General features: G+C 41.6%; 1 protein-coding gene and 1 long non-coding RNA gene across 3 annotated transcripts in view; one reads left to right on the top strand and one right to left on the bottom strand.

The window, feature by feature from the left end:
• Positions 1-863, bottom strand: part of LOC140133470 (uncharacterized) — an 87,350-nt gene extending 86,487 nt beyond the window's left edge. The window contains exon 1 of the long non-coding RNA XR_011855899.1: positions 779-863. This is a non-coding gene — a long non-coding RNA (uncharacterized lncRNA). The remainder of the gene's footprint in view (positions 1-778) is intronic.
• Positions 1-26,917, top strand: part of WIPF3 (WAS/WASL interacting protein family member 3) — a 42,541-nt gene that overhangs the window by 5,498 nt on the left and 10,126 nt on the right. The window contains exons 2-6 of one of the 2 annotated variants that reach the window (XM_072153698.1): positions 8,561-8,665; positions 17,885-18,023; positions 18,662-18,778; positions 21,254-21,958; positions 23,126-23,245. In XM_072153698.1, the coding sequence (XP_072009799.1) occupies positions 8,585-8,665; positions 17,885-18,023; positions 18,662-18,778; positions 21,254-21,958; positions 23,126-23,245 (1,162 nt within the window). In that variant the 5' untranslated portion in view covers positions 8,561-8,584. Of the gene's footprint in view, positions 1-8,560; positions 8,666-17,884; positions 18,024-18,661; positions 18,779-21,253; positions 21,959-23,122; positions 23,246-26,917 lie in introns of both variants that reach the window. The other variant, XM_072153697.1, reaches the window with a different exon arrangement.

The raw sequence follows: 26,917 nt of genomic DNA, 5'->3' as shown, positions 1-26,917 counted from the left end.
GCAGATTTACTTCTTCGCGTTCTCTGCGCTGGTTTCGGGTCCAGCCGGGATTCATCAAGGTAGTTCCTCCGCCGTCCACCAGGTGGCGCTGCGCTGAAAAGCATCTGAACGCGCTGGAGTTCACCGGCTCGGGCTGAGTGAAGGTAAGCGTGTCCCAAGCGACACATTTCTTTTTTTAAATGCAGCGTTTTTTCCAAATCCGTCGGGTTTTCGCTCGGCCACGCCCCCCCGATTTCCGTCGCGTGCATGCCGGCGCCGATGCGCCACAATCGGATCGCGTGCGCCAAAATCCCGGGGCAATACAGGGGAAATCGGCGCAAATCGGAAATATTCGGGTAGCACGTCGGGAAAACGCGAATCGGGCCCTTAGTAAATGACCCCCATTGTACGAGAAGCCGGCAGCATCGCACAACCTGGCCGCAACCTGGCTTATTCACATTGCCGGCCGGCCACGCCGCACTGTCAGCAGCTGTGGCCGAGCCGGGCTTCTTTACAGCGGCTTCTTCTACAATGTTTCCGCTGGCGGGGGCGTGCTGACACGCGCTGACGCGTGCTGAATAACGCCGACGCGCCAGATACACGATCTGACCTTTTATTTGGTTAGAGGTCGGATCGTTTTAAATCCATTTACTGCACATAAATTAAAAGAAAAAACGGCTAGGGAGAAAGGGGCTGGGGGGAGGATTATAGGGGGCACATTTGCTCTGTGGGTTTTCCGCGGTGACAGGTCCTCTTTAAGGTTAAAAAGGAAAAATCAATCCTAAAGCTTTAAACCTACCTTATCTGAAGGACTGAAAAGCCATTGCTGGAGTATCCTGATGATGAGATAAGAAAGCATAGCACATGCATTAGTACATTAGTATTATACACTCTGTGGGATGGAGCCCGCAGTCTTTGCTCTTTAAAATCACAAATGCTTCAGCATCACTGCAGGGAATTTTAGTTTGTCGGTATAGAAGGAAAAGTCATCAAGTCAAAAGGCTTTATTATGTTCTTTATTGTGTTCTGATCTATGGCAATAGCTAATAGAAGGTACTTTTGTCACACACAGATCTAAGCAGTGCAGGAACTAGTTATATAAAGGCTTTACATAGAGATTTACAATGCACCTAAGAGCTGAATTGATTGGACCCATTAGGCCACCAGCACATGAACGGATGCTCTGAACACATTTCACACACTGACCACAGTGGAGAGGACAGGACCCTATACATAATAGTAATAATAGGCAAGCACCCAGCGTTTTCGCTTGTTTGTTGAATGTTCATAGTTTGCTAATATAAACCTTCACCGTAGCTAGGACAATTTTGTGGAATACAAAAGGTGCTACAGATCACCAAAAAATGATGACTTTTCGGTCATCTCAACCTTTATCAAGCATGATCTGAATCTGAAAACAAAGAAAGATGTGCTTAAGTTTTTATGACGTAGAACTATTACATATGTACATATATACAGATTATACAAGGTATTATATTGACCCACAAATTATAGATAATGTCAAAAAAAAAAATGGCCTAGAGTTTGATAATGACAAGGTGTAGTAATGGATGAGATAGGAGGGAGGAGAGGAGTTACAGCTTAAGAGCCAAAATATGGGTAGGAATATACATAATGCATAATAGTGACTTATGAGTGATGTAAAAGGGGCATTTTAGCAGGTAAACATCGCCGAATTCTAATCATGATGGTGTGATACTTCATATCAAAATGTGCACCAAAAACTGAGTGTTACTGCTTAGTTACTGCTTAGGCTAGATTTACACTGCCGTTGCCCGCCGTACCGTAGCACAGTGGGCACACGGCAGTGCGCGGGGAGAGGAGGAGGTGAGCGCTGCTCACCCCCGCCCCTCTCCATAGGAACATATGGTGCACGACGCGGTATTCTGTGAAATGATAGAACATGTCCTATCTTTTCACGGGGTACGGAGCAGTACAGTGCTGCACGTACCACTGCCGTGCGCCCATTGCTGTCTATGGGAGACGTAGATCGGACATATATACGTCCCCTATGCGCCAGTGTGAATGTAGCTTTAGTCGGAGTTTGCTCCACATTTATTACTGACTATGAACGCAATGCTAGCGGAACATATGACCGTGGCCTTACAACAGTTGCATCCACCTCCCATAGGCTATTATGGCCTCCGCTGAGTGTAGAAGGAGGCATTTTTCCATTCTGTGTTTCCTGCTGGATGCGAAGTTAGACTACATTCACATGTAGCTTTTTGGATATGCTCAGCATATAAATCTTAGCCTGTATACTGAGCATATCCACACATATGTGATGACAGATGGAGGCATGCCGATGGATATGCTCAGTGTATCTCAGTGTATAGACTCAGAGCTTACCTGAGGTGTACTGTACACTGAACGTATCCTAAAAACAAGATGTGAAAAAGGCTTTTTAAAAGTTGAATGGCAATTCCTCTGCTTCTGGCTCGTTTCTCTTCTTATATCTGTGTAAAGCATTAGAAAGATTTTCCAGTTCACCGGCCTCGCAGAAAGCCATAAGATTAGCATGGAAACAGCCACTTATAATACCTCATTAAATACTAATAAAAATGGAATAGTAATAATGGAAAACTACTACACGTTCTGGTGTATGGTGGGATATTATTACAATGTATGTCAGTTGTTTTGTTACTGGATGTTATTCACACTATGTTTATGCTGCTTTCAGCCCTGGGTGTTCTTAACATATTTACTGAGCTTGTATTCATATTCTGGTAACAAAGGTGATACTGTGATACTGTCACAATAAGTTTTACTATAACTAAAATACAGTATCAAGTGCCATTGTTTTTTATTACTCTTGGTGTAAAGTACATCTGAATATTCATCCCATAGTTTCATAGTTTCTACGGTTGAAAAAAGACACTTGTCCATCAAGTTCAACCAAACGTTGTCAATGTGTTTTAGCTACATGTCATCAAGAAGATGCAGATTCATGGACACATCACATGATCTTAATCTCAAATTTGTGTAATCTTTGGGTTCTAGTTTGTTATTACATTACTTTGGAGCCTCGTAGGGTTTTACAATATGGGAATGTGTGCACTTTGCAATATACTATAGAGCACATTTAATAAAAACAGTGCAATCTGTACTATGTAGAGTGTGCGAGGGCACCAGATTCATGATTTGTGGCGCACTTTTTTTGTGCACCTTTAACATGGTGCGTGCCACACAATTCTGTCAGACTTTGTGACGCACGGTCCGTCTGATCACTGGAACACAAAATTTGTATAGCGTGAAGAATAGCGCAGCCGCGCCATAAAATGATCCCGTATGCCACATATGTGTCTCGAACACTTCTTAAATACCTGTGCAATCAGATTGCACATAAAAGAATGTACGAAGTCTGACAGAAAACTGGCGCAAGGAACTTAGTAAATGTGCCCCTATATATCATCTGCTGTTCCTATAGTGGAACGCCTGAAGAAAAGCTTCACCAGCCCATATACAAAATAACATTCAGTCAACAAATGCTGGGACAACTGTGCAAAGTCCACATATAGTTCCACATCTACATTACTACTATATGAATATAAGATGCCATTTATATAGGGAGCAGTGATTTGTTATACTTCCCGCAGCTGCCTATAACAGGTGGATATTCTGCTCCGCTGTGTATTCAGCTGCTGCCTAATGACATGTGTCATTGTAACCCTGGAGTACATTGCATAGATTTGCATTTCTGACTTTGGGATGTAAAATAGTGTTTGTATTGTCGCCCCTGTTTAAGAGAAAACATCCAAATTATGGATGGCCAATTATACCAGTTAGGATCAGTTCACACCTGCGTTGGGGGTTTCCACTAGACAAGTGATGGCAAACCTTTTAGACACCAAGTGCCCAAACTACAACCAAAATCCATGTATTTTTTGCAAAGTGCCAATGCGACAATTTAAGCGGTAACTTATTACTCCCTGTTCTGTCACAGGTTTAAATTGTATAGGCACCTGAGGACACCAATACAGTAGAAAGAAGAAGAAGAAGTTTGGATTATCATTGTAGTTTCCTTCCAGAGGCCTTGAGTCCTGTCTGGTGAACTCGAGTGGTGGCGCGGGTGCCCATAGAGAGGGCTTTGAGTGCCACCTCCGGCACCTGTGCCATAGGTTCGCCACCACTGCACTAGATTGTTCATTTTAGTTGAATGTAATGGAAACTAAGAATCATTGACTTCGATGTACATTAGTTGTTTTCCTGTACAATTACGTTGTAGCGGAAAAAAAGACGGGGGCTGCGGCGCTATTTGTTAACGTAAGGGGAACAGAACTTTCTGAACGCTATTGTGAACTCATCCTTATCCGTGTAAGGCCTCATGTGCACGATCTTGATCTGTAAATTCAACAGATAGCTCACATATAAAAATTATTTCCATGTACATGAAAAAAATATCTATACGATAACTCTATAGTGGCGTGTTTTTATTTCATACCTCTCTAAAGTAGGTAACAATATAGGGGCTCATTTACTAAGGGCCTGCACCAATTTTCTGGCAGACTTTGCTGTGCAAACTGCTTGTACATGTATTTCGGCACTGAAATGGGCTTTCGGACTGTGCACTAGATGTAACATAAAATATCTGACAGAATTGGGTTGTACGGCCCATGTTTAAGGTGCACCAACAATATATATATATAATAAATCATTTTCCCTTATGGTTTTCACAATACATTAGTGAATGCAATTATATGCAACATGTAATTTATCATAATTACTCCAAACAGCAGTATCATTAATATTAAACATGCCCTAACATCGCCTCCAGCCGACATGTGGGATCATAGGTTTTAACGATTAATTAAAGTCTTTGTGGAAATCCATGTTTAGTGAACCCGTCCCTTACTTTTAAAATGATGACTTGACGATTTGTATAGTTATTGCTCATTTTAGAAGTAACACTTTACCGTTATCTGTAGGTTGCATAGAAGTTGAATACAATTGTATATTTTATGTATCCCATTTATTATCTTCTCAATGCTATATATAGCAGTCCGCCAATTTAACATGTTTTTGTGCTAGCAATGACAGGCAGTTATGATGAGATATTTTTGTTTTATTCAAAGTTATTAGCCAGGATGTTAATCCACCCAGTGGTCAAAAGTGAAGAAGATTTCCATGATTTTATCAAAGTCTGTGTGATAATTAGGGCTGAGGGGTAGGTGTTGTAGAGAAGCCAAATCCCATCCAGGTCAACCTCTGCAAAGAGTTTGTATGTTCTTTCAATGTTTGCATGGGTTTCCTCCGGGTCCTCCGGTTTCCTTCCACACTCCAAAACATACTGGTAGGATGGTTAGATTGTGAGCCCCATGGGGACAGGGACTGATTTGGCAAGCTCTGTGCAGTTCTGCGTAATCTGTGTGCGCTATATAAATAAAGGAATTATTATTATTAGGCTTGGAATTACATTTTGGGGAACTTGTGACATAATTCTTATATTGAATAAACTGTTTTATAACTGAATTTAACTGTTTTAATTCTAATGGCCCTAAATAATAAAGATAATAAAGTTTATATTTAACATAGTCCTTGTTTCTCCACTCAAGCACTGCTCCTCCCATCATCGCGAGCCTCTACTGGTATACAAAAGTTCAGGGGTGACATCGTGCCCACAGCCATGGCTTGTATTAGGCTGAATGCCTCTGTATACCAACAGAGTATGGTGGTGGTGGGAGGTGCTGTTCTGGATGAGACGCAAGAATTTCTTTATTATTTTTACAACAGTTGGGGCAAATCAGAATTTCCCATCCTGGGCAGCCCTGTTATGGAGTTCAGCACAGACGGCGCTCAGCCTGGACTTTACACAGCGGGTGCTGACTTTGTTACACAATTAAGACTTGTTTTAGAGATAACTGTAATACCAGATAATAAACCTTTCAGAGACCACAGTTAATAGTGACTGCGGACAGTGGTGAAATTTGTAAGCAAAGTCATGTATTGGGGTAACCTAATGTATAGCTCCACTCCAAATGGTCACCAACTAATTGCTTATGTAGCTTTATGTGTAAATCCTCCTATGACCGCATGTCATGGTCAGTCAGAGGGAGGGAGCTCCCTACAGTTGATGGGCACGCAGGTGATGTCATGACCACTGGGGTCTATTAGGGTCTGCCATGAGAGTAGTTTACTCATTTTTCAAGTCAAGCCAAATACTAAGTATTGCAGTATACTTCACATGTGCAGCTCAGGGTATAAAAAAGTATTTAAAAAATATATTGAGAAACTATAAAATAACAAAATAGAAGCAGGAAGAGTAATATTGTTAGAGAAAATTAGGTACGATGTGGTGTTTAGAGGTTTCATTAGATGGAAGTGCACACAGGAACATGTAACACAAGTTAACTCAATTTTTTTGCTTTTTATTCGAACAAAAGTAAAATGGGTAGTTGTCTCTAATCAAACTTGTTTTGAAGTGCGAAGACCTCTTCTTCAGGACAATGAGACTAGCTCGCCAGGCACAAGGTTTGGAGTACTTGAAACCCCTTGAAGTAGAGACTACTATTCATGATTACAAACTTTCCCCGATCCCAAAAGTCTTCTGCCTTGGAGTAATCTTTGACCTTGCCTTATCCTTTAAGTCCCACATCCAGACCCTCAATACAGCCTGCCGCCTCCACCTCAAAAACATCTCTCATCTGATCGTTCCTCAACTTTGAGCCTTCATAATCTCCCACTTGGACTACTGAAATCTTCTTCTTTGTAGTCTTGTTTTTCCTTGTTACCCACTGCCCCGATTTGAGTTAAAAATATTAACCATGATAACATTGTCCACAATGTGTGTTGCCCATTGTGAATTAATGAGCCAATGCCGTCCCACACATAATCTCTGATCTTCGCAAGACCTTCTGCTTCACTCTCTTACCATCCATGTAAACTGAAAACCCATCTATTTAAGATTGTGTACAACAGATAGCTCTTGTTATGTGTGCGGTTGTATGCGCTTCTATCTACTAAAACCCCTATATCTAATACATCACACAAAACTTTAATTGTGCCATTAAAAAATATACCTTGTCATTTGAAGAACTTTCTTACAGCTACGTATGCAAACAGGCAATTTAAAAAGTTATGGCTTTTGAAAAGCTGATATGATAAGATAAAAATATCTATGTCAATAATGGACTCCATTCTCTGCACTGGACATCTATAATTCCTCTAAGTGCTGGAGTCATTTGGGACATTCAGAACCATCAGTGTTGTTAGATGAGACACATTGAATATTCATATACATAAAGCAGCAGTGTAGACCTTTATAGTTTGTAAATTGTACTGAATATTGAAAGTTCCTCTTCCTGGTTTGTTGAATTGGGGACCAGTAGCAACGTGGTAAACACTTTCTTATATTTCTACCTTGTATTCTTACTGTGTCACTTGCCCTTTGAAACAGCAGACGTGCTGCAAGGAGCCTAGGGTTATCTAATGCATACATTTCACAGTCCATTGGAAGCGGGAAGTAACACCGTTCAAGTGGCAGATGGGTGTGCACAATTCATCAGGTGGAAGGTGACACCGATAAATTATGGATGAAATATTAAAAAGCATCTACTACATTAAGCATCAGTGGTCACTGTCTGTATTACAAAGAACAGCACCACTGGTTTCATTAGTCATTAAAGGAGTATTTCCAACCAAGACATTTATAGCCATAAGAAATACTTTGAATGTCTGATAGATGCAGCTTTTGGATGCGGGTCAATGTGAAGAACCAGGGTCCCCCAATCCATCTGGTAAAGATGCATGCAACACTTTAGTAGGATGGTTGAGGTGCATGTGCACCACTGGGATTCACTGCAATCACATATTGAATCCAATATAAGGCCCTCATACCCCTATTTTGGCTGAGAACAGACACACCTCCAATGGATACGTGGATAGAAAAGGTTACCCAGATATGTAGGATGGAAGAGCTTTCTAATTGGTCAGCCAACACACACGAACATTTCAATAAACTTTGGACACCACGGCTAACATACATCTCGAGGAGGCGAGCAAATGAACCAGCAAATATTAGTAGCCTTGCAGAAACACCAGGAACCCCCGCCCTCCTTACCATGCCCCATCTTTTTTATTATGTTCATTATGTTTTTATTATGTTCATTATGTTTTTATTATGTTCATTACATTTATGTCTTGTCTATTTTTTGGATATACAGCATTCGTATTGCCCGCCTACATGATGCACTGTTGTACTGATGTATCTGACTCAACAAATGTTAAGCCAGTTGTAGCAGAACAAGATGTTTTGTGTGTTTGAGTTGGTGTACCACTGCAAGGACACACTATATATGCTAGAAAATGCTTTTGTGTCTGTTTGTAAAGTGTCTGGTTATTTTATTCAATAAAAACAGAATTGACAAATTGAATCCAATATAAAATGGCACAATTATCTACTTGATTGCACTTTACACTTGTAACTTTAATACATTTTAGTGCTCCAAAATTTTTACGACTTTATGATGCGAAGGTTCAGTCCTCAGTTTTTTTTTTTTTTAAAAGATATAATAAAAGTAAAAATACATACTGTAATAATAACTGATGGTACGTTATTTTCTAGGGGTGACAAGCAGTAACCTGAACCATGCCAGTCCCTCCACCACCTCCAGCTCCCCCACCAGCTGGACCGCCACCACCCCCTCCTCCACCAGCTGCGTTCTCCCAGGTATTATATTCTCATTTCATACTAAGGATGTAAACTGAAAATGTTAGCAGTGTATTCACATTAAATCATTATTAATGTCTAAATACAGTTTCAAATTTATAATTACTATTATTCATGTCACATTCTACTTTCTTGATCAGACAGTTTGACTTCTAAACCTATATGGGACCAAACTACCCAGTTTACTGAAATATGTTTAGCAGCTGGATGTAATGCTACAAAGTGGAAACTGGATGGTTTGCGCTACATACAATTGCTTCAATTCAAGCTGAAAGCCTAAGCCTTGGCAATAAGATGTTATCACAGTTATCCACATTCCCCTCTGCAGTAATGCTATAGAATTACGCTTGTGTCTAGTCCTTTGGAGTACCGGTATTTATTCTATGATACTTGTTTCTGTAATGTCCCTAGGTACTAGAACTTGTGGGGCTCCTTGTTTTTGACAAATTATATTTAATGCAGGTGGTTGCAGTATTTGTTGGCAGAGCATGCAGCATATATGGTAATCTTTTCTTTCATGGGACCCTGTCATCATCTTTTACACATCCCTTTGATATGGTACAAAATGTCATGTATGTCATTCTCTCTTTTAAATTAAATCTCACCTGCTTAACAATAAAATGATCACATCATATGCAAATGAGTCAGTCACATGCAAATTTGTTTTCCTTAAAATGAGTCTCTTTTTCAAGCTGGAAGGGGAGCAACACTTTAGATATATCTGGTACTTAGTATCATTGTGCTTATATAAAATTAAAAATAAGAATTTCACCTTTGAGGTCACATCAGGTCAACATTGTGGTTCTTTGGGCTACAAAATCGGAGATACGGGCAGTTAAAGGCATTGTTTGGAATCGGTGCTGCAGATAAAGATCCAATTCCTGCCTATGTCTTTAACTGACCATTCCTCAGATTTGACAGATGAGATTCTTATCTTTAATATGATACCAGAACCATGGTTCTAGTTGCTATATGTCAAGATTGTGTAAGATTTTGCTGGAGATTTTTTTTTTATAGGTAGACGGGAGATTTAACATGAAAGAGGGAATTCTAAAAAGGATATTTTATACCAACCTTAGGGGGTTGGTTGAGACTTCCTTGTTATATGGCGGACCAAATAAATGTTAAGACCATATAACTTCCAATAAGCAATAAAAAAGCAGGCATTTAATAATTTGGGCGCATGGTGGCACAGGAAGTGTGTTATACTTTTCAGTGGGATGTATGTTTGTGGCTCAAGGGATTAATAATTTGGCACACAAAGAAAAGGATTTAGAACTGCGTCCCCATTTATGAAGGTGAAACACAACTACTTAAAACAACTTTTAGCTGCTCTAATTCTGCCCCAAAAATTACGGCACAAAACAAACCAGAACAATAGAAGTGCCAGAAAAGTGATGGATTCACCAGCAGTACCACAATTTTGCGCCCCCAAAAAACATGTTGTAAGTGTCGGAAAACCACCGAAATTGTGCCGCTGACACTTGATGAATAAGTCGCAGTAAGGGAAATAAAAAATTCTGCTAGTTTTCCATCTGAACGGCAATGATAAATGCCCCTCAGAGTATCTAAAATGGAATGGGCAGCACATTTTCTGTGATTTTTCTGTGATTATGATAAACACAATTCTCTTTATAACCTTATAGAACACTTGTTAAGAAATATCCTTATCATCACAGGCAGTACAAGAATGAGTGTAATATTGAGATATTCCACCTCTCTTCTCATGTACCAGAGGAATGTGACATCTGCTTCCGTCTGTCGCTCCTCCAGTTGTCCTGGGTGTGTGATATAGCCATGGATGACCTTACAGCAGCTTTCCTGTTTCTGTAGTGTAGGTGCAACACACAATGTACAGCTGTCCACTACAGCATATGGAAAACTTCTTTACATTTAGATGTAGCACTTTCACTCCACTAAAATCGGTTACATTGTTTAAGTTGCCTATCTATAAATTTACACAAATGAAACAGTTACTTGAGTTAACAATTCTACCCAATTGTTGGAGAAATAGTGGTCATATAGGAACACTCTTCTTTTCAGATCTTTTGGGAATGCTTACTACCATTATCACAATCTATCCAAATTTTACATAAAACACTAAGAAAATGTATATTTGATTTCCTGTGTAGGAACATACTGAATCCCGGCCATTATGAACTGATGTTTTATTATCTTTTTCACATCGGATTTGTCTCCATCTGGATTAATTTTTCATGGGTTAACTATGGTCTATCTGTGATCTGTAAAAATACAGTTCGGACTAGGACATGCTCTGCTTTTTAATGGATTGGTCACACGGTTAGATAAAATAATGGCTGTGGGCACTGATCCATTAATAAGTATTGCATTTAGTGCAGCCAAGTGCAATGTCTTGTAAAAACAGAGAAAACACGGCCTGTTTTCTTGTGCATCTGCTGTAAAGCCGGAACGGACTCTACTAGATCTGGGTTTGGTAGATATCCTTATATACCATACCCTGCAACTATCTCCTCCCTGGCACAGAATAGGAAAAATACAAACATTCTTAAAGCGACCCTGTCCCCAGGAATGTTATTTGTAGCTTGTGACAGGTTTCAATATCCTATTCTATTCTGAAATATACTCTGCTATTTTCTATTGCTGATTTCTATTTCATTTGTATACTTTATAAAAATTCATTTCACATTATCCGGCTCCCTGCCAGCAACTTGTGGTGAGTCCCATGGGCAGCCTGCTCAGTGAATGATGGGGAGGCACAAGGGATGAGTGTGGAGGAGACTGAGACACAAGCTGTTTCCACCTTTTATATAATGAAAATACTCGATTTTACTGAAACAATCACAAACATTGAACTGGAAACAGGCAGCTTTAATGTATAACACTCCCAAAAAAATGGGCATTCCCAGGGTTGGGACTCAAACATTCCTACTTTGGCTATTGACATATAGGTAAGTGGTTTTAGTTGTGCAGGATCATAGGACTAGAAACCTATTTACACAACTCAAACAATATTATTTTTATCATTTTTTATAATACATTTTGTAATAATTTTGTATCAATTATATAATTATTTTTTGTTAAGCTGTACATGTTTGTTGATTCTATTGGTTGCTCAATGGAGAGACATGTCAGTCCACAAATGTCAAAAAAATGCTCACATTCATCATTCAAGTCATTTCAGGTAAGATCCCGTAGGCCCTGTGATCCTGTAATAGCAGGAGAGGTCACATGTTTATAGACGTCAGGCTCTACCTCCTTTATCATTTTCTCCCATTGATCAATAACTGCGGCTCTAGCTGCAATTGCATTTGCTTTATGATAAAACAAAGGTACTATTTTTGGGACACAAGAGCTCCTGGCACAGGCTCTGTCCCCTGATAGCCATACAGAGCTTATCTCTCCGGGAACAGCAAGGGAAGAGGAAGAGCAATGGTCTTATAATACAATAATGTCATCTACTTCTGAGCATTGCGCTCGCAAAGGAGGCAGGAAAGTCCAAAGTGTGAAAAGGTCGCATTGACTCATTTTTCCAATGCTCCTTTTCCACATGTTATCATTTCTACATTGTATAACAATAAAGGGTCAGAGTTAACCCCTTGTATTAGGTTTCTATGGCATTTTGTAGGGTGGGGATTATATTCTGTATATGTTCAGGCCTCAGGCCATATTCTTATAAGAACAATAAACATTCCATATCCGTTTGATAGTTTATAATCTCTTGACTTTGTCATCAGGAGAAAGAAATTTTGGCCCACTATTTTGGAAGTATTCTCTTCTCCACACTGAAAAAAATGCACACTGTGCCGATTGTAGCATTTAAAGGGGACCTGTCACCTCGCTTCTACCCCACAACCTACCAAGTAGTAGCTTATTCTGCTCCTAAATTTTAGCCAATTCTTTATTTTATTCTTCTTTTCAGATGCAGAAATCTTGTGATTTCAGTCCCACTTCTTCTTCTTCAGCTTACGGCGACCAGTTTTACAGTCACACAGCGCATGTGGCACTTAGGGGTTTCCCACGAAAAAAAAATCTTGAATTTCAATCCTCTAGTGATGTTTACACTATAAAAATTATTTTAACCCCTTACTTTACAATTTTACTTAGTGTTTTAGCTCCTATCATGCAGTTATGGTCAGTGTAAGATTCCAGAGTGTGGGTGGGGACTCTATGAGCAGATACTTCATGATGTATCTAGTTCTGTGGGGTGACAGTGTGGTCAGATTATCAGGGTACAGGTTTATATACACTTTGATTTACCTTCTGACATTGTACTAACACACTGACACATAGAAAGAGAGATGAGACAGATCAGAGATGATGAGACGCCTATTACACATAGGCTGACAGACTTTTACACTGTGACCTACATATCTGTTCTCTAAGATATGTGCCTGCCTCCCCCTTCCCCCGGATCTGCCTGGAGTTTGTAGTTTGCAGCCTCTCTCTCCTCACAATGTTTTTGCTGGCAGGAAGTGATGAGTTGTCAGTGTGAGCTCCGTGCTGGACTGCAGGGGGCGGGGCTAGAGAGCAGGGGGCGGTCCTACAGTGAAGGGGGCAGAGAGACAGAAATCTCACCTTCACGGCCGTCACACAGAAATCCAAGATGGCTTCCCCGACCCTAAATCAGAAGTTACAGGGTCGACTGAAATTGTGTACACCAGGACTGATAGAGAAAGTTTGGACTTATGTCTGTGAAATGCTGCATTTTTGTTTATAACAGTGAATTAGAGAATGTTTTATTTTGTTATCCTGAGTAGATATATAGTAAACATGTCTTCATGGGAATACCCCTTTAACTGTGCAGCGCTTGTGCACATTTGTCATCCATGAGCAATGGACCAGCATCGCATGCTTAAAAACGTGCTATGCAATGAAGCCGGCTAGTGATAGCTGAAGACAAGGAATGCGCAGAAATTCAGAAGATGGATAGTGATGTCACACTGAAGCGTAGTTGTTTCAGTACACAGTCACCATGTGGAGGCAGAGGGAGCTTGACTGCATGGTTGAGCTCATATACAATATACATATACCTCCAAAATTTAGTAGGTCTCTGGGCAACAGAGCGTCAGTGGGCCCCAATGTAGTGAACTCACATGGCGACATTAAAAATTCTGAAACTAAAACAGTCTCCTGTTCCCTAAAATTTTCCCTAGTTTTTCATCCCAAACAGCCCCCTCTGTGAAGGACACTGCGTTTTCTTCCGTCAACATGCTGTGTGTCAGGGGTATCAAATGTCCTTTCTAGAATTCCCTCTTTTCTGTGAAATTTGACCCATATTCCTATAAAAAATCTCCCACAAAGTCAGGCAAATATGACTCTTCTCATCTCATTTTCACATGAGATGAGTCAAGTATTACGGTTGCGGTGGGAGTGAGAGTTGGCTCTATAGCACCTACATCCATAAATTTTGTATCGTATTAAAGATAAGGATTTCATCTTTCAGATCCCATAAGGCTTTTGGCTTTGTGAGCGACAGCTAATGACATAGTTGGAAATACAAGCTGCAGATAAAGATCTATTTTTTATTTGCCTGTATGTCCAGTTCTGCAGCTCACAGAACCATAAGCTTGTGTGATGTGATCTGGAAGATGAGATTCTTATCTTTAATATGACATTAGTAGAATGTTTCTAGGTACTATAGAACAGAAGATAGGGGCTTCTGAAGTGATCCTCCACCTGCAGCCACTAAACTTGACTGATCTCATGTAAAAATGAGGTGAGAATAGTCATATTTGCCTGACTTTGAGGGAGGTTTTTTTATAGTTTAACGGGTGAGATCTCTTTAAAGAGGGAATTCTTAAAAGTATATTTCATACCCTACCTAAGGGGGCAAGTAGTTAAATGGGGTACAGGTTCTATTTAAGATCTATTCCCTTTTGTCAGAGGACCTTAGAAGCCAACAAATGCCACTGTGACACCCATTGGAGCAACACTGTATGATATTTGTATAACATTTTATTCATTATTGGAATGTATGTGCCATATCCCAGGTGCATGATGTCCTATGGATAGATTTGATCCATCAGCCAAGAGGAAATAACATGACCACAAATAGTATTAGACATATTGGGGGGAGGGGGGGGTGATTCTGGCGCAAGCACGACTGTCGCCATCAGAGACTAGTCTCCTGAAAGCACAACCCGATGTATTGAAGTGGCGCACAGCTGTAGGTAATTAATGGGTAGACGGAACTAATCAGTTTTGCGCCATATAAATGCCAACATAAATTAGATGTGCGCCAAAATCTTACATGGACTATGCCTCAATTTTGCATTCTGGCCATTTTTTCCTGGTCTATTCTGCGCCAAAATTTGTGCCTAAAAATGCCAACAAAGTACACATAAATGTGACGGATAATGTGGAAAAGTTAGGCCATGCCCACTTGCGAAAATAAAACCGGAGGAGTTGGGATAGTCAGAAACATCTGTTCTTTCTGGCGCAAACTCATTATAAATGATCCGCAACAATTCTGCACCAAAAAAATACGTAAAATCCTGGCATTTTTTTGGCGCTGATACGATAATACATGTCCCCCATGGTACACATACACAACTAGATCTGTTAACAGTAAGATCCATGTAAATCGAGACGACCCAAAGGCCAGGGCTAGAAAAGGAGATAGTCAAGGTAGCATAAAGTTTCATACAAAGAGATTACAGAGTTAAATTATTTGTAATTACGTGGGTTCTTTTAGCCAAAGTAAAACGTACTGAAGTCTGGACAACTCCTTTAAGTGAGCAGATGGACTCAGTGATTATGTACCACCACCCATCTGAATCATCAGAGCGTCTGTCACCTTTACTCCCTTGCTGCAGGTGAGCTCCTTCGGAGCACAAGCAGAGCACATTAGTCACCGCCTAAAGTGTACAATGCTGTACGGACAACAAGGAGGTATAGCAGGCAGCATGGATTATTCATCTGTAGATCTGGTTCCTTGCAGTGAACATGAGCCGAGTAATCAGACTGTAGTTCTCTTTCCTCCCACCGTTCTCAGTTGACATTCCTTGTCATGCCCCCACTCTGTGTGTCAGCGGAAATCTGCTGGCACAGACCTTCATAACATATACACGCCGCTATGAAATCCTCCCAGAGTCCTTCCTTAAAGGAGAATCTGCTCATACTCATATATTAATATCCTCATATCGCTGGGTGTATGCAATCCTCATCATGATACCAGATATTATGGCTAGTAGTATGGCAGAAGGTATAGTCAATCTGCACAAGACTTTTGAATTTGAGGTTACTATCAGTGTTACGGCTCTTTCAGACTACCGTGTTTGTTGCACGTCCGCTAAAAACATGTCCGTGAACGTGGTATTCATGTTCATTTTTTTCACATCAATATGTCATCTGCTTTTTTTCACGTCCACAAAAACTGGATAAAAAATTGCCTAAAATTAGATGCTTTTCCGGCATCATCTGAAAAAAATGGACTTGTCTGTTTTGTTTGGGCAGATCCGTTTACTCCTACAGAAGTTTGAGGTCTGCGGGTTAGAAAATAATAGTGCATCATGAGTTTTTTTCTGTCACAGTCCACACATATGCAAATAAAACGCAGACATTTGAATAGCCATCACAGGCATCAGTAGTTTTCCCTTACCTGTAGACAACTTCCATAGAAGTCAATGGGGGAGATTTAGCAGAAAACTGAAAGCCCTGAAATAAATCAGTTCCTTGCAAACTGACAGGAATTGTGATTATTTCCCCCTTTACGTCACCACCACAGCAAGTGGGCATGGAGGGGCGTGAAGGGGAACGAGGCCTGCACCCTTACTATAGCCTGAAGCAGTTCAGGCCTGGTAACAGTTCAATGCTACGCCACACAGGATTGTACACTAGTGCTGCCGGTGCCAGATACATCAGTAGGTCGGAGCCTCCTCATGTATCCAGCAAAGGAGGTGTTTGGCTTTCATCATAAGCGAGCATTTTGTGCCCCAATAGGTCTGCCAAAAAATACACAGCACATGGATGTCATCCATGTATGATGCATTTTTAACTCAGGTATTTTGTGATCTTATTTTAGCGCCAACCATCTGTTTTTGGGCGTGAAAAAAACCACATGCTGTTTAGATGCATACAAACACATGCTCTGTGCAAAATTTGACCCCTGGGGGTCTGTCAATCAGTTTAATAGGCGAACCTCAGTCAGAAAACCAATCCCATTATTACTCGGTAAGGTATCATGATTGTGATCAGATTGTGATCTGTAAGTCGCCAGAAATTTAAACCTGATGGATTTTTGGCAACTGTTATAACACAGTCACAACAACTTGCAGGTTGCAAAGTGATCACATTTATTTTCATTAGAGGAGCCGGCTTTGATCCTGTGATCTCTGACGTTTTGTTACCCTAGCTTTATATTTTATAGTAATATTGAGTAATACTGTCTTATACAGCATAGAACAGAAGTAAGTAGAAGTAAGCGTTGTCACTTCATGAATAGGGATACTGATTTACCAGTCTGCTCATAGGTGTGTATAGTGTAGGGTGTCTAAGTAGGCAGCAAATCCTAGTTTTAAGATATGGTGGCTACTCTGTCTTAGTATCAAATTTGTGGACAACTTTGCCCCTGAAAGAGAATTTATTTGCTGTTTGGTTAGAAAATGGGATTACCTGTAGTATGGGATCACTATAGGATTTTTTAGGAAGTGTTTGTATGTTTAGTGCTGCCATCTTGTGGATTATGTCAATATTATCTTACTTAGTAATCCCACACATTTCTCAACATACTATATAATTAAAGAGAAGCTTTTCCAGTTTTGGGCTCCTGAATCAGTAGCATTTCTCTATGTACTGTTGTAGCCAGGATTGTATCACTGAGCAGCTTAAAGGTAAGGCCGCAGTCACACATGCTGCTAGCATTGTGTTGCCGTGCCTCAGCTAGTCACATATATATTATCAGGGAAATAACCAGACCCGGTTTCTTGTATTGTTTAAATGCAAGACACCAGGAGCTGGTTAAAAATGCAATCGGGCCAAATCCCGCCCCCATGTGCTAGCGTTGCGTTATGAACATAACGTTAGTGGCACGTGCGACCACGACCTAAAGGTTAGACCAACAATGGAATATTTTCAGGGTTCCTACCTAGCTATGTCCTTTTAATAAATGTGACATAACTTATCTTCATGGATTCTGTGCCCATTAATCAAGTCAATAACATTATACAACTGCTAAAAAAACTAAGAAAAACTATTAACAATTATTTGTTTATTATTTGAATTTATGTTTTATGCCAGGCACGATCTGCAGCTCCGAAACTGAAGGAGACAGGAGGAGGAGGAGCAGGGAGAAATGCATTACTGGCAGACATTCATAAAGGGGCCCGCCTCAAGAAAGTAACAGAGGTCAATGATCGGAGTGCTCCAGTAATAGAGGGTGAGTGTTAGAGCCAACTCGATTATAGAAGAGGCAGAGGGTTACAGTGTTTATGTATCTATAATGTTCTCTCCTATCCTTCAGATCAGAGCAATGCGCCTCTTATCAGGCCACAATTAGCTAATACGCTTTGCTAAAAGCTGCTTTACTTGAAAATCTGGAATTCAGCTACGAAGAGCACATTTTATAACCCGGCTGAGCAAACACTCTCAATCTGTATCATGTTTACTTTGTTTGTTATGATGGGAAAATCGCTGTTGTACATGTAACTGGATAGAACTTTTACTTGAGAGAAGATATCACTGGCAAGGATCCTGGATCTTGTAGTTGAATATACCTCTTATTGTAATAATGAGGAAATATTCTAGGGAGTTTGGAGACTTCTCCCTTCAACATATCTTATTATGGATTCTGGAGGTTATAGTTGGCAACTACATATGTCATGGACGCCTGTTTTTATGTTTCCATAGTTTGGATCTGCAGTCTTAATCTGATGACTAATGGAAACATGTTCGCTTTTTTAAGATTTTGCTAAATTACATGACCTTGGAACAGTATACAAGCTGGGTAACACTACAAATCAGATCATTGTCTTTGTCTTAATCTTTGTGTATTTTATACTTTACCTTTTTCTAAAGGTGCCAAGAAAAATGGTGGGACAGGAAACGGTAGGAGCGCAATGGCTCCACCTGCTGGTGGACTTTTTGCAGGAGGATTTCCAGTACTTAAGCCTTCAGGTCAAAGGGATGCAACAGGTAATAAGTCAAATAAATTATAATGACTTTTACAACTTGATGCAAAATAAATGTTCATACAAAATGTGTTACTAACTTCATATCATAGATGACTGACCTTTTTATCTCTCAGTGTGAGGGCAGGTAAAGGGAGAAGCATCAACATTTTTGGATAAAGCAGAAATAAGTTATGGTTCACACATTGCCGGTTGTGAGAGAAATTGTGAATCACGTAGACTGAGAATGTAGAAAGGAGGACACCCACTCCAGTACTCCGGAGAAGCGGAGGGGATTACATACCTTCAGGAGAAATGTATTTTTAGAAGAAAGATATGTCCCAAGTGCCCTTGTATTTCGGGAGCTGGTAGACTCTCTAAGGCTAGGTGCACATGTATGCTTCAAACGGGCCACGAACAGGAAGAAGTTTGCAGCCTTTTTTAGCCGGGTGAAGATGGGAGAGGTGATTGCATTGTTGCAATTAGTTCACTGTAATATGTGCTGAATATTTATTTTTATCAGAATTTGGGAAGGGGTGTAGGCTTTTAGTTTAGATGAATGTAAACACGCTTTTTGAATATACTCAGAGGTGAAGCGTTTCTAACATCTTGGAAATTCAGAAATACAGAAACACACACATGAAAAAGTACTATATGTATAGAAGCTAGACTGTGCAGTATTCTGATGTGAAACGTCATATAAACTCAAGAGAAAAGTCTGATATTGAAAGTTCAACCATTCATCAAAATTGACTGTTCATGAGGCAATTCCTCTATATCCAGTAATTGTTAGAGATGTTGCCTGTGTGGTTACTGAATTGCCACCAACCCAAGTCAGTGTAGAGAGGCTTTAAAGTAATTAGGTCAGACTTAAGGTCACCTATGAAGGAGGATTTGATATAGGCAACATTGTTTCTAAAAACAAATTCATAGACTCACTAAACAAATAGTATTCACTATATTTTTGTTCAGAACTTTTTTTATAGTGTTTGTTACTCTTACAATTTATTAAAGTTATAGCTCTGAGGTTGTATTCCAATAAATATTTTTATGTTCTACCTAAATAACTTGGTTATTGTATCATAATAGTGATAAAAAGCCTTATTATTACTGTAAATGTATCACTTAAACATGCCTCGTGCTCAGTTGTGGATTAAGTGTCCCATGGGCCCTAGGCTGTTCTCACAACTAGGGCCCCCCAGCATCCACACCAACATGTGCCCTCTATATCCTTAATCCTGTACTGTTCATAAAAGTAATTTATTCATGAACTTCAAACATTCTCTTATAACCCCATCTATTTGGGAAAGCCAATCACATTCCCTAACTGCATGAAACCATCCACCCCGACTATCGTGCAGACCAGATCTCCCAGACAGTGTAGAAGATGTGGCTGCCCGGCTTCTGTGCGCTGAACTCCCCCTCATACTGTAAATACTCAAGTATAAGCTGAGGCTCCTAATTTTACCACAAACTGGGAAAAGATATTAACTTGTGTATAAGCTCTACCTTTATTTTTTAAAAACAAGGGCATAAGGAAGTACAAAAAGAGCAGAACAATCCTTCATCCTGGTAGTAGATGTTCTTTAAAGAAATGTCCGCAACAGAGCCCCCCTTTAATGTATTGTCCACAGCAGATGTCCCTTTAAAGAAATGTCCATAGCAGATGCCCCGATTACAGAAATGTCCACAGCAAATGCCGCTTTACAGATATGTCCACAGCAGAGCCACCTTTAATGAAATGTCCACAGCAGATGCCCCTTTTAATTAAATGTCTACCGCTGATGCTCCCTTTAATAAAATGTCCACATCAGATGCACCCCTTCAAATAAATGTCCACAGCAGATGCCCCCTGTAATAAAATTTCCACAGCAGATGCCGCCTTTAATAAATGTCCACAGCAGATGCCCCCTTTACAAAAATGTTCCCAGCAAATGCCACTTTACAGAAATGTCCACAGCAAAGCCACCTTTAATGAAATGTCCACAGCAGATGCACCACTTCAAATAAATCTCCAAAGCAGATGCCCCCTTTAATCAAATTTCCACAGCAGATGCCCCCCATTACATACATTTCTACAGTAGAGACTCCACCCCCTCCTATTAATGAAATGTCCACAGCAGGGCCCTCTTGAAAAAAAAACTCTATACTCACCTCCGGCTCCTTCTCCCCGTGGCTTCGCCTTCTTCTCTTCCTGTCCCCGCGGTGCATACACTATGACGTCGCATCATAGTGAATGCGTCCGGCAGGAGACGGAGCCGTGAGGAGAAGATGGAGCTTTGAAGAAAAGAAGCTGGAGGTAAGTATAGACTAATGGCGTATTATCATATAGTGCCCTGCTATATCGCCTAGAAGATTTGCCATTGCCTGAGTAATTGGGAGACAGAGTTGAGGAATGCGAATCTAAGGTTTGTCGCACCACTTAGGTCTATAGTGTGTTTTCTTCCTGTAGTGTGTTCTTTACTGACAAACATGTCAAATGTTTATACTGTAATTATAGGAAACAAGAATCCCCCACAGCTTCCCGGAATGAAAGGAAGTGTTCCTAAACAACCAGATCATGTACCCAATAAAATTGATTTTTCAAGACCTATTCCACACACTGTGGCAGCTAGAGCGCCTCCACCACGGCCAACTATCCTTGGACAATCACCACCAGTGCCTCCTCCACTACCACCACCATCAAGCAGCAAACCTCAACTGATGCCGTCTTCTCCTGCTCCTCCACCCTACAAAGAGAGGTCCGCAAGACCAACTGTAGGATTAAACGCTCCACCCTCACCATTAACTTCTCAAGACAAAACAAAACATCAAAGACCGTCTTCTAATTTGTTTCCGGGAACTCCACCACCACTTCCTCCTAATCCTCCACCAGCATTACCCCCGAGCTATCCTGGTAGGAGAAGTCCTTCCCCTTCAGTGACTGATGCCAGAGATCATCCGGGACGATCAGCACCTCCAGTGCAATCTCGGATAGAAGACTTTATCCCACCACCACCTGATATAAGGGATCTTCCTCCACCCCCACCACCTCCTCTTAATTCAATGTCAATGTCTGCCAGGCGAAGGCTATCAGAGCCGTTACCACCACCTCCTGACTTTGTCAGTGAACATGGTGGTGCTCCTGCTCGACCACCAAAGGGGCCTTCAGGAAGGCCTGCTATTCCACCAGTGCCAGGATATGGAAGACCTCAAAAACATCCTGGTAAGATTTATGTGAAGCATAAAGTGAGGTTCTTAAAGACCATTTAACCTATAAGGGGGTTGCCATTTACAGTTTTTTGGGGCTGTTGAAGTCAAGTACATTGTGGCTAACACGGTGGACACTGTCAACATCTGGGATCATGTCTATTTAAAATCACTTGACTAGGATCCCCCTCTGCCAGTCAGAGCTCGCTGGAAGGCTCTTATTCCCTCATAATCTGATGAAGACTAGGGGGCGGCCCAGGAGGCTCACACCTTGGTATCACTGGCAGCCAATAATAAGATAATTCAGTTGTTTATCATCCATCAATGCTACATAACTACGGTCAGATTGATCAATACGCATAGATTGCCTGATGCCATAGATGTCAGGCGGACCGAGCTGATTTCATCCACCTAATATGGGCTTGCGATTTCATAGCCGGATTCTGGCTATGTTTCTCTGCTGTCTGATATCCTAAATAAGATCACCGCCCCTATGCCTATTGGGAATTACCTGGGAGGATGACTGGTCGCACCATGAAACTATTTTCCTAAAGGTTCTGATTTTAGCTTGTAAGGCCATTGCTATACGGTGGATAGCTGATCGCTCTCCTACTGTTTCTCAGTGGAAGAAACTGGTTAACTGTATGAGAATATAATCTACAAACACTGCAGCTGCCCCGATAAGTTGTGGGGGTAAGAGTCTCTTACCACTTTTAAAGGAAACCTACCATTTAGAATGGCAGGGGTAAGCTGTAAGTACCGAGCACCAGCTCAGGGTGAGCTGGTGCCGGTACTTACTTTCGTTAGTGTTATAAACCGCGGTATCGCGGTTTTAACACTTTTAAAACTTTAGAGCAGAAGAGGCTTCGGCGCTGCGTGCGCACGCCTACATAGGAAATAGCTGAGACGTTGCACGCGCACGGTCGCACGCAGCGCTGAAGCCCCTTCTGCTCTAAAGTTTAAAAAGTGTTAAAACCGCGATACCGCGGTTTATAACACTTAGGAAAGTAAGTACCGGCACCAGCTCACCCTGAGCTGGTGCTCGGTACTTACAGCTTACCCCTGCCATTCTAAGTGGTAGGTTTCCTTTAAATAAGTGTAATACTTGCTGTAACATGATAATTATATCTTGATACAATATAATTCACTTATTGAAGGTTTCATTTTCCTTTGTTTTTAGCAGCACATAATGGAGGACGTTTGGCTCCACCCCCACCGCCACCTGCACGATCACCATCTACGGAGCTTTCCAGTCGGCAACAGGGATATCGACCTCCTAGCCCTAGAAATGCACATCCCTTGGGTAACACTGATTTAACTTTAGCTTCCATATGTAAGAAAACATGTAGAATACAGGCGGTCCCCTACTTAAGAACACTCGACTTACATACGACCCCTAGTTACAAACGGACCTCTGGTAATTGGTAACTTACTGTACTTTAGCCTTAGGCTACAATAAACAGCTATAACAGTTATCACAGGCGTCTGTAATTAAGATTTATTGTTAATTCTGGTTCTTATGACAATCCAACATTTTTAAAATCCAATTGTCACAGAGACCAAAAAAGTTCTGGCCCGGGTTACGTACAGGATAGGTTCTGTAGGTTTGTTCTTAAGTTGAATTTGTATGTAAGTTGGAACTGTATATTTTATAATTGTAGCTCCAGAAAGAAATGTTTTGGTCACTGTGACAATCGGATTTTAAAAATGTTGGGTTGTCATAAGAACCAGCATTAACAATAAATCTTAATTACAGACACCTGTGATCACTGTTATAGCTGATTATTGTAGCCTAAGGCTAAAGTACAGTAAATTACCAATTACCAGAGGTCCGTTTGTAACTAGGGGTCGTATGTAAGTTGGGTGTTTTTAAGTAGATGGACCGCTTGTATTATGAAAAATGTGTAAATGTTACACAAGAAAGATGCATGCCATGTGACCAAGATAATAGATTCTTTATTAATAAAAAAAAAAACACCACAATACAGACAAAAAGGAATAACATCATTTAAAAATGTGCACAAAGACACCAAAAACCAAACATATGATAGTGTTGGTTATCCTGAGACCACCAGCTCCCCCTGTGGACATAAGGCCTTATATAACACAAAACAAATATATGGCAATGATGTCCTATAAACAATGGCTCAGTGAGATAGATGATACCCTGTTTCCCATAAAATAAGACATCCACTGAAAATAAGACCTAGTACAATTTTGTTCAGGCTTAGGAATATAAGGCCTCCCCTGAAAATAAGACCTAGCGGCAGCCATTGCTGAGGCTCCTCCCACGCTATACATTAGTATTAGGAAATCTTTTAGATGCTGCAGAAGGTTGTGACATGGGGAAGACTTCATGGACTGAAATCACCAGCTGTTGTGCTGCAAATGTGATACCAGCAGCTACCAGGATAAGAAGGGTCATTTATGGAAAGTGCTTTTACTAAACATGAGATATTGGGGACAATGATTCTAATAGAAATGGAGTCACAAGAAATACAGCATGAAATTCAGAATTTGGAGAGTCATAAGGATGTTTTATAGAAGTAGAATTTTTGTCCAATGATAAATGCAAATTCTTGTTCATGGAAAAATAAGACATCCCCTGAAAATAAGACCTAGTGCCTCTTTAGGAGCAAAAATTAATATAAGACACTGTCTTATTTTCGGGGAAACAGGGTAGTAGAAGTACACTATGCAAAGAGTGCAATGAACGTGGATGAATGTCCACCATAAATATAAGAGTAAAGACTACCACAAGCGCTACACATGAGTCAAGAAATGAACCTGTGTTACCTGTGCGACAGGTGTCCACACTAAGGAGGGCTGGGGATGAATGCGCCAAGCGTATCGCCACCGATTGTGACTTCTTCAGGGGTGCCTGTATGGTGTGGTGTGTCCGTTTATGAAGGGAGATCCCATGTGTGCCATGAGCTTGATTAGCTCACTTCCAGCCCAGTACTCCATGTAGTGCACGTGATAAAAGTGTCCCCATAGTGTGGACACCTGCCGCACAGGTAACACAGGTTCATTTCTTGACTCATGTGTAGCGCTAGTGGTAGTCTTTACTCTTATATTTCTGGTGGACATTCATCCAGGTTCATTGCACTCTTTTTCAAAGTGTACTTGTACTATCATCTATCTCACTGAGCCATTGTTTATAGGACATCATTGCCATATATTTGTTCTATGTTACATAAGGCCTTTTGTCCACAGGGGGAGCTGGTGATCTCAGGATAACCAACTGTGAGACACTGAAGGGGTTAACTGTGGATGGTCGGTATGTTTCCCCTAGGTTTTGCTATTATGCAAGGCCTTAGTGCTGAGGTTGGGTGTCCAGCACCTTGGACACAGGTGATGGGAGCAGCCTAATCAGTCTTTTTTTAAACCGCTCAGCAGAGCTGAGAGTGTTGTCTCTCTCTGGAAGGAGGCTGGAGAGCACACAGCCCTGACCTCTGTGCCTGGAGCAGCCAAGTGATTTTGTATAGTGGTGAGTTAGTGAACACCTGTATAGTTAGCACCCTGACGGTAGGATTTTTGTTTATTTAATGCCTGAATGTAAAGGCTGTTTTATTTTGCTGCTACAATAAACGCAGGCGAGACCTGTTTTGGACTGTACCTTGGTGTCACTGTCTTGAACTGCATCACAGCACCCCGCTACCACGGTCTCTACTGGGCCAAATTCCCACATATGGTGCTTCGGATTGCGGGCAGTTCAAAAGACACACACCTGAAAGGCTCGCTACATCCTGCAACATTGCATGGCCTGGGTGAAAGCAGCAGGCAAATTGCAGGATAAAGCCAAGATGGAGGACTTTATTAAATACCTGCAAGAGGAGGCCAGAGCTAATCGGCAGCAGCAGCAGGCCATGCTCCAGCAGCAGGAGGAGAGGTCCCGCCAGCAGCAGGAAGAATCCCAGGCTAATCGACAGCTGCAGCAAGCCATGCTCCAGCAGCAGGAGGAGAGGTCCCGACAGCAGCAAGCCATGCTCCAGCAGCAGGAGGAGAGGTCCCGCCAGCAGCAAGCCATGCTCCAGCAGCAGGAGGAGAGGTCCCGACAGCAGCAAGCCATGCTCCAGCAACAGCAGGCAGAGTCCCGAGCCATGCTACAGCAACAGCAGGCAGAGTCCCGAGCCATGCTACAGCAACAGCAGGAAGAGTCCCGAGCCATGTTCCAGCTGATGATGGAAAAGTTTTCTGGCGTTATGGCAGCACCGCAAGCGACAACTACTGAGGGGTCCCATACTGGTTTGCAAGGGTACCCGGTTGTCCAGCATTCCGCACGGGCTGCAGTGCAGAAGGCTTTACAAAAGATGACGGCGACCGACGACGTGGAGGCTTATCTCACTGTGTTCGAGCGAGTAGCTGAGCGAGAGGAGTTACCAGCTGAGCAGTGGGCAGATGTCCTGGCGCCGTTCCTGACAGGCGAATCGCAGAAGGCCTACTACGACCTGAGTGAAACGGAGGCCCGTGAGTACCCCCAGCTAAAGGCGGAGATTCTGGCTCGTCTTGGGGTCACCGTTCAAGTTCGTTCCAGCCGGGTCCACCAGTGGGCATACTCTGAAAAACTACCCCCGCGCTCCCAAATGCATGACCTGATCCATCTTGTCCGGAAGTGGCTACAACCCGATGACTGCACCCCAGCACAGATGGTCGAGAGAGTGGTTCTTGACAAGTTCACCCGTTCTCTGCCCTCTCGGCTCCAGCGGTGGGTTGGACAGGCCGGTCCCACAAATGCTGAGGAACTCGTGTCCCTAGTAGAGAGATATCGGGCTACGGAGGATCTTCTACTTATCCCTCCCACACGAAGCAGTGCCAGTGACAAGGCCATTAAACCATCTGGTAGGACTGCTACTGCAGGAAAAGGGAAACAGGTCAGGTTGGGAGGGGGTACACTGGGGGGCTTGGATACACAGAAACCCAGTGAGGCTCGTGACAGAGGTCATAGCCGTATCCAGTGCTGGCCATGCCATGA

Source organism: Engystomops pustulosus, chromosome 5, assembly GCF_040894005.1.
Source record: "Engystomops pustulosus chromosome 5, aEngPut4.maternal, whole genome shotgun sequence".
In the NCBI taxonomy this organism is placed as follows: Eukaryota; Metazoa; Chordata; class Amphibia; order Anura; family Leptodactylidae; genus Engystomops; species Engystomops pustulosus.
The sequence above is the reverse complement of the archived record's forward strand: the minus strand, read 5'-3'. Positions and strand labels throughout refer to the sequence as shown.